This window comes from Eleutherodactylus coqui, chromosome 9 (assembly GCF_035609145.1).
Source record: "Eleutherodactylus coqui strain aEleCoq1 chromosome 9, aEleCoq1.hap1, whole genome shotgun sequence".
Lineage (NCBI taxonomy): Eukaryota > Metazoa > Chordata > Amphibia > Anura > Eleutherodactylidae > Eleutherodactylus > Eleutherodactylus coqui.
The window spans coordinates 63,927,014-63,936,208 of NC_089845.1; the positions used below are offsets into that span (position 1 = coordinate 63,927,014).

At 40.0% G+C, this 9,195-nt stretch overlaps 1 protein-coding gene across 4 annotated transcripts in view; it reads left to right on the forward strand.

Moving 5' to 3' along the window:
- Positions 1–4,363, forward strand: part of ZNF516 (zinc finger protein 516) — a 131,367-nt gene extending 127,004 nt beyond the window's left edge. For 3 of the 4 annotated variants that reach the window (XM_066579481.1, XM_066579483.1, XM_066579480.1), the window contains one exon: positions 1,681–4,363. In XM_066579481.1, coding sequence (XP_066435578.1) covers positions 1,681–1,904 — 224 coding nt within the window. In that variant the 3' untranslated portion in view covers positions 1,905–4,363. The remainder of the gene's footprint in view (positions 1–1,680) is intronic. The other variant, XM_066579482.1, reaches the window with a different exon arrangement.
- Positions 4,364–9,195: the final 4,832 nt, after the last annotated feature.

Genomic DNA, 9,195 nt, shown 5'->3' on the forward strand with positions numbered 1-9,195 from the left:
TGCCGTGGACATGAGGCCAAAGGAGTGCAATTACATGTTTGGGTCAGAGTCACACATTACCGTAAATTTTCATGCTGCACCTGTACTTGAAAGCAGGACAAGTACATGTGCAGCATGACCATTATCGATAATCATTGCATGGTTACCACGGTTCAGCCGCACTTGTAATACAACAATCTTGTGTAAATAAACATTGATCACTTTAACAAAGTGACACACAACCATGTCATATCCCTGCTTTCTGCTTATCCCCTTCTATGGAGAAGGCTGTCCCATGCTCCTCCTACTCTATAGCCATAGAACAACTTCTTTAAGCTTTATCTACAAGGAAAACTGTTTGTAACATGTTAAAACAGAAGCATTCTAACATTCACAGGAAAATAGATTATCTGTACTTGGAGGTTACCAAAAGTTTGCATTTTCAGAGACCGTCTATTACAGGATAAAGGAACATACGTTAGCCCAAATGAGTGGGGATTTCTGTTCCTATTTGATGCAAAATCTGAGTATACGCTACACCCTTCATTACATTTTTTTTTCTAATGTGCATTTTTATATTGTAGTACAGTAATACGTTTCATGGTTTGCACAAAAATACTTCAATTAACATTAAAATAAGGAAAACCCTCCATACGAGTTTATATTGTGGTACATTAGAAATGTCTTTTTTTTACAATTTACTGCATTTTGTTTTCAGGTTTGTAATCATTAATATTTTCTTTTCCCTAATTGCAAATGTTATTTGTTACTGCTGCTGTAGTATTGGTGGTCCCTTATTCAAAGACTATGAACAAATATATGCAAACGTACTGTAATATTTATTCATAGCCAAGAAATTGGGATCAATCAAAAGTTGTGCGTGCAAATGTATTTTACTGTGAACTACAATGTAATGTCATGCATAGACTACACTGATCTGAAAAGGAGGATATCGATGTATCTGTATAGATTGATAAATATAGAGATATATAAAAAACAAACTTCAATATACACACATTAGGCACATATGTTCACACACTTCCAGCAATGGCATATTTAAGTAAGTAGGATGGGAGCCTTTCTCAACCCTAAATATAATTTTGCCTGGCTGGTTTTTCCTTAATTCAAAATGATTTCCACTTTCTAATTAACTCTGTATAAGGTTAATGTATTAATTAAACATTAAGCTTGCCATGTTATGTTAGGAACATGGCATTGTTCTGTGATGTTCAAAATGTCATTGTTGAACAGTTCTATGAAAGCTTCAGGCTCACATTAGTTCACATTTAACTTGCTTTTTCCTGTACTTAGAACCTCCTATTTGTTCATCATTGTGATTCTTTATGGAAATTGCTACAAAGCCTCTGAGGTTTTGACAGATCTGTGTGTGAGAGTAATACTTTATTTCTCCTCTTTGTGTGGACACACACTGAGCCTTTTCTTTCACTATCACTTTTACATCTTCCCCGTGCTTTGTACTTTGTCATCTGTTTTTTTTTCCCCATTCTCCTTTTCTTGTGACCTCAGATTATATACTGTTATTTTCCATTTCTGTTAAGAATGTGATGTGAAGCATGTAAAGGTATATGCTAATTCAATCAGTATTTTTAAAAACTTGGTTGCTTACAAAATTGTTCTCTTGCAGCTAAGTAGTAACCTGTAATGCTGTGAAAAAAAGTGATGTTTCTTGTCTGTTCCTAGGGGAGAGACCATTCCAATGCAGATATTGTCCATACAGTGCCTCTCAAAAAGGGAACCTAAAGACACATGTGCAGTGTGTACATCGGGTACCTTTTGACAACAGCGAGTACCCAGACAAGCAGCTGCTTCGACCCCAAGGTGACAATCCTAACAGTTACATGGAGGAACAGCTGGAAAATTTGCCTTCAAATCATCAAGTCCCTGGGGCTGTCGTATTAAAGTGAAGAAAACTTTTGTGTATTGACCTATCCATAGTGCAGGAGTATATCTCTGCTTCTTAACAATTTATTACTAAATGAAGATGTAGGAGAAAATACATCCATATCATTTTAATTCCTATTTTAGTTTTAACGTTTCAGACTTTGTTTTTAGAAATGGGAGGATGTTGAGATGACCTAAGACACTTACCAATGCAGCAGATTTTTCATCAGACACTGGATGGAAGGAAAGGTACAGCATGACACAATTTTGGACCATATGTAATTGTAAGCACTGATCTGTTACCTACTTCAGAGGACTACTTGTGAGTGCAACAAGGGAGTAACAGACAAGGCGCAAGAAATGCTTTTGAATTCATCTACCACTGATTTGCTAAAAGCCAAGACTGTTCAGTGATGTTGCATAATAATGCAGTTGCCCCCAATCTAAAGACCTTGCTATGATGTTTATGGTCTCGCCTTCAAGGATGTTCCACATGGTGACAGAAATGAACAACAAAACACTTAACATGATGCTCCATGAACACTAATACAGGGGGAAGCGTATTCATTTTACTCTCAGGACCTTTCTATAATAGGGCTACTTTCTTAAACGTGCTCGCAAAAGATTATGCAAGTTTGTTTTTGTTTTTTCCCTTTTTAGTTATTGCCACATGTCAGCTGCAGATTTTAGTACTGTACTAGATAGAAAACTTAATTAAAAACAAAAAATGTGCATGGAATAGCATGTATGAATCTATCTCCCACTGCAAAAACCACCCTTCTCCAAGCCGGTACCTTGAGAGAGGTCTTAAGATATATATATATTTTTTTCCTGTTTATAGCATGTTTAAATATGTTACTTATAAATTTGTTTCTGTTGGTGGCATTCAGGTTGTGGGGGAAAAAAATAACGTATAAAAAGCTTTATATACCTCTTCTGCAGCGACATTTTTATGGTGAGGTGATGGTAAATAAGAGCAAATGAAGCAGTGTACTCCAGTTTAACCCTTCAGTCCAACAGGCTTTAACTCTGTTTGGGACAGACTTGGGATTACATATGTAGTCCATAGATATAAATATTTTCCCCTTACTGCTGTGACACTATGTGCTACAGCAATGCCTCGAAGAGTTTCAATTTTTGCACATATGATTTTATGCATTATCAAGAAAAAGTTACTGCTGCCTTGAAAGAAAATGTTCTGTGAAAAAAAAACTGCAAAAGCTTTACTAGTGTTTTTTTTTTCTATTGTAACCTTTTATAAAGGCAGAAATGGATATAAAATCCTAGCATGCTAAAATATATTTTTCAAAAGAAGCAATAATTTTACATGTACAGATATAAATCTAACCTTTTAATACTGGTGAGAACAACAGTTTACTTTGAACTATAAAGAATAGCTTTTCTTTTGGGGTTTTTTTTTTTTTTTGCTCGTAGTCGCTGGGCTTATGATAAATTTTTTGTTTTAAAATTAAAAAAAAAAAAGCTTTTTCATGTGCGTGTTTTTTCAACAAATATTTTAATCTAGATTTTTTATTTTTTTTTTAAACCTAAATTAGTTGATTTTTTTTTTCTATCCCTAGAATCCCCCCATCAAATATTCAGATTTATGATATCTGGAGTCCTTAGTAGTGCCTGGCTAGGCAATAGATTTGAGATGCTTCAATTCAGAAGTATTTCTTTCAGTTACGGATGCATTCCATGTCTTATACGAAAATCTAACGTATAATCTGGTTCCATTTTAACGATCTACATTTTATTTCCATTAGGGGACTGCTCCTTCCCTTTGTTTAATGTGAATGTTTGGAAAGGCACAGTGATTAAATGGTATAATATATGGTCTATTATTATCAAAACATTGAAAACATGACAACTATGGTATTAAACAGTCTAGCTTTCAGTGATCTTACAATTAAATAAAGGTCCTCCTTTGATTTTGGCACAGTTGTGAAGAACATCTGACAAATGGCAGGAAGCATGACTGTTACTGATGTTATGTTGGTATTAATCAGCAAAGTTTACAACATCAGTGTTTCTTTATGGAAAACAACTGTAGGGGGAAATGATTGTAGGTAATTACATGCTGTGTACAGTTCAAAAATAAAACTCACATAATTGAACAAGCATTAAAAATCTCCACAGATTCTAACCATTTTAATTTTGTTTTTCTGTAATATCACCCTATTTAGTGGTGTAGCTTTATGCTCTTATTTTATCATCAGTATTGTGTTGATTTGTTAATGTAGAAATCTGCTAGGCTATAGTATTTAAATGATTTTTGTTATTTATTTAGTCAACCTGTTTTGATCAGCTTTTAATTTTTTTTTCTTTTGGCCTGACACACTCCTGTTAACCATCTGTGGACTGTTACATACATTTTCCTACTACCTCTACCAATCTACTGTTTCTCACTCTTTTAACAGGTTATTTTTTACAGCGCTCTAATGTAATTTACACAATAAAGGGTTTGATTGTTTACACTGGACTTGTGTAGCCCCTTATTTTGCTACTGTCTAATGCTATTTTTTACATCTCCATATGAAAATGGGATTTTTGAATCCACAGAGAAAAAAAACACATACCATTCGGGTCCTTTTACACTGGATGACTGTCAGGTGCTTAAGCGCCCAACAGCGACCCAATGATTATCGCTCCTGTGCCTTCACACAAGAACGATAGTCATTCAGTAAATGCAGGCGGAGCGTGATGGTGCTTCCAGCTGCCCGCCTTCATTCGGAGTAAATGGGAAGTCATTCATAGATGAATGATTGACTACTTGTTTACACAGGCTGATCATTGTTTGATTTTTGTGCCTACATAAATTGAGCCAATGACCGATAAGCGAACAAGTTACCATTTGTCATTCAGTCGCTGGCAGGGTTTACACTGAACTATTGTCATTCAGTTTTACACGATCCAGCGATACAAACTGAATGATCATTGTTCCATGTAAAAAGGCCCCTATAGTATAGTATTGTCACTGCTTAGATTAAAGGTCTAAAACATTAATTTTTAATTAGTAAAATTTGAGCCAATAATATTTAGAATCCAATACCACCTATGAGCTGCTCACTGTCTATACAATAACACCAGGATGTGGTTATAGGCTGTATACTAAAGGAGATTCATGACAGGTAAGGAATATTACTCCTACCCAACAGCTATAACTAGTCTTTGCCACTGGCCCTTAGCTTTTCCACTCTGTAAAGTATTCTGATATTACAGCATTGCTACTGCTAGACACCTAATTGTCATGCCCTTATCAATTCTGATAATGTCACTTCTTGCGTGTTTCAAGAGCCCAATAAACAGTTGTCTCCTGAGAATTGTTCAACAAATAAAAAAAGCACATAGCGTTTAGCCTTAATGGTAGGCTCTACACTAGACAGACTTGTTTATTTTAAGCCCTAAGTTGGGCTCAATAATTCAGGGCTTTGGTGCATCTGCACCAATCGGAGTGAGACATCAGGTTGCACATGCGGAAGTCACAGCTCTATTTCAATTGGTCGGAATTGCCATGTGACACAGGTAATCCAGATCCTTCAAACATGCTCCTGCATTGCTACAATAGCAGTCGGCACCCTAACCATCAAGGTGAGCATTGATGTTGTCGTAACTGTCTTCGTGAACCTGTATTAACCATTGTATTACATTCACAGTTTTGATAAAAGCTCAGTCCCAGACTCATCTTGGTAATGAACCATCTTGTATATTAGTGTGAAATATTCTAAAGACTAGTTTGTTAGAAATCTGCTCAGCACATTTTAGTTTAGAACTTCACAAATGGTGAGCAATCTAATATAAATAAATATATAAATATATATTCTATACTGTTTTGTATTTTAACCATAAGGAGCATTCATTTACTGAACATATGAGCCACACAAAAATGGGAGTTAGCAGTTAAAAGCAGAAAAGGACATAATTTCATTCAGGTTTTTGGGGACTGACTGTTTCTAATCTAAACATCCAAGAATAAAAAATTACAAAAAAGGGACGCAAAGGATGTTTAGCTTGGAGACTGTCAACCCCAAAAGCTTGAATGAAGTGTTAAAATTCCTCCTTTTCAATGGCAATGCTGCTCTGCATGCAGAATACCATTGAAACCTGGATGCTGTATTTTATCTATTGTATCTTTTTTTTTTTGACCATTCCTGGTGACAGTGCTTTACTGGACTGTTGAAACCCATTTGAAGCACAGCAAGATTATTCCAATAATGCTACAATTAACTATTTCAAAACACTAATGCCCAATAAGTTGTGGGCCTCTTTAATAAACATCAGCTATGCTAAATATTAACCCCTTACCCCTTTTGGGCACCATGAGTTAACTGTATATCATGAGTTAAAGGGGTTTGTCTGGTAGTAAATTATTGATAGCCAACTGTAGGACAGGCCCATACTAGTAAATTGAACTGTTCAGCGGTTTGCTGGGTTATTACATTTGTGCACTGTGCTGATTTCTGCAGGAAGTGGGCAGCTGCAGTGGGAACTTTGTAATACCCAGCTTGGCCACTGCTGTGTGAATGGAGCTGTTTGCATCCTGCAGAAACCGGCTTTTTCAGTCTATTTTTTGCTATAGTGTATGCAAAATACCCCAGTGTGTGTCCTGTCGATCCACACTATATAACAAGACTGTACAGATTTTTCACTGTCTATTTTTGGCTTAAAGAATACGTAAAATACCTCGCAGTTTGCATAGCATTTTGACGCAGTGCATTATACAACATGATCAAGACTAGGGGTAAGAATTGAGGACATAGGCGTCCGAATGAGGGTGTGGGCAGAGGCTGAGGTCCTGGGCAAGGTGAGACAGTGCCTGCTGCTGAGGGAGAAGTAGAACGCTGCGCATCTATTCTCCCTAACTTCATCTCAGTTTGCAGGTCCGCGTGCTACAAAATTATTAAAACCACAACCGTGCGATCAGGTGATGACATAGATAGCGGATAACGCGTCCAGTAGTTTATCCACCACCAAGGCTTCCACGCAGTCCACTCACGCTAGCCAAGGGACTGGACCTGTGAATCCTCACGCTGATCCTCCTTCCTCCCAGCCTGGTCACTCCAGGAAAAGGAGAGATTCAGAACAGGCATACTCACAGGAACTGTTCTCAAGTCCCATCCCTGAGTCGCAAACAACGGTTTATGAGCCACCTGAGGAGTTTGTCGTGACCGATGCCCAAAATTTGGACCTTTCACAGTCTCAGCTGCTCGGCAAGGTGCGTCGTGTGTGCGCACATTTCACAAAGTCCACCACAGATGCTGCCACCCTCAGGACATTGCAACAGCGCTTCCAGTTACCGGTTTACTGACTGTTGTGCAATGTGCCAATGAGCTGGAATTCAACTTTGCACACGTTGGCCAGGGTTTTACGAACAGCGTAGAGCCATTCTTGAATACCAGCTGCAAAATGCCTGTTGGAGTGGAAGTCGGCCTCCGAACTTCTTAACAGAGGAGTGGGCATGAATGTCTGACATCTGTCAGTTGTTCGGAAACTTTGAGGAGTCAACACAAATGGTGAGCAGCGATGCGGCCATTAGCGTAACCATCCTGCTTTGCCTGCTGAGAAGGTCGCTGCTAAGCATTAAGTATGACACTTTGCGGATAGAACAGGAGATAAGGGATGTCAATACGTCACTTGATAGCAAGACCACCCTCAGGTGTGTTTCTCAGCACGTATTGAAGGAGGGGGAAGAGACTGCTGTCCACACTGCAGAGGGTAGACATGCTACTTCCTTCACATCTGTTCAGCGTGTATGGGCTGAAGAGGGGGAGGAGGAGACAGAGTTATCCTTCTAGTGAGGACAGCAATGTGTTGGGCACTAGGACTCTGGCACACATGGCTGACTTCATGTTAAGCTGCCTTTCCCGTGACCCTCGTGTTAGACGCATTCTGTCCAACACGGATTACTACATGTTCACTAGAGATGAGCGCGCATACTCGCTAAGGTAAATTACTCGAGCGAGTATTGCCATTTTCGAGTACATGCCTGCTCGTGCCAAAAGATGCGGTTGTGAGCAATCCCCCCCCCCCCTCCCACGTTCCTCCCCGCTCTCCCCCACCAGCCCCCGAATCTTTTGGCACGAGCGGGCATGTACTCGAAAATGGCAATACTCGCTTGAGTAATTTGCCTTAGTGAATACGCTCGCACATCTCTCATGTTCACCCTTCTCGACCCACGGTATAAGGAGAACCTTTCCACTCTCATTCCCGAAGAGGAAAGGAGTACGAGAGTGATGCAATACCACCAGGCCCTGGTGGAAAAGCGGATACTAAACTTCCCATCTGACAACGCTAGCGGTAGAGGACGTAGTTCAGTGGGCCAAATAGCAGGTGAGACGAGGGGAACAGGCAGCATGTCCAGCGCAGGCAGGGGAACACTCTCCAAGGCCTTTGCCAGTTTTTAGGCACCCCAGCCAGACTGTGTCACCACTCCCCAGTCTAGGCTGAGTAGGAGGGAACACTGTAAAAAGATGGTGAGGGAGTACATAGCCGACCGTACCAATGTCCTCCGTGATCTCTCTGCTCCATACAACTATTAAGTGGCAAAGCTGGACACGTGGCACGAACTTGTGCTGTACGCCTTTTGGAAGTGCTGGCCTGTTCTGCCGCTAGCGTGTTATCAGATAGGGGGTTTAGTGCAGGTGGGGGGATTATCACGGATAAGCATACCCACCTGTCGACTGACAGCGCCAACAGGCTTACACTTATTAAGATGAACAAAGCCTGGATTTCCCTAGACTTCTCTTCTCCATTGGTGGAAAGCAGCTTAACATAAAGTATCTTTAAGCTGGAATTGGAGAACCATGCACCCTCTATCCTCCCAAAAAAGGGTAGAAGTAGCTTGGTCTATCCTTCTCTGATCATCTTTCTCCTCCTCCTTCTAAACCAGCATGTCAGCACGCTGAACCGCCAATTCTTCAGAGGGCCAAAAGCTCTGTCAAAACAATTTTTTTCTGAGGGCTGCATCCTGGTTCTCGCCCCCAATTTTGAAGAGGTTCACCACTAGAGTTCAGCAAACGTGCTGGTTCCAGCTTCATACGCCCACAGAGTCCACAAATGTATCCCAGCGCAGTGTCCAGATATGCCACAGAAACGGAATGAGTTATCCTGGTTTGGACACACTAATTTCTTCATAGTACATGCTGTCTTTCCCTGGGGCACTGGTTAAAAAGCCCCTCGGGGAGAGGCAGGGGCTGGGACAGGCGGTTGCTTGCCTGTCTGTGGACTGCCACCTGGATCCCATTAAGCAAGTACGAGCTCTGTTAAAAAAAAATTTCAGGGGTTCACCTGCACTCTGGGTTAACAAATCTTTCA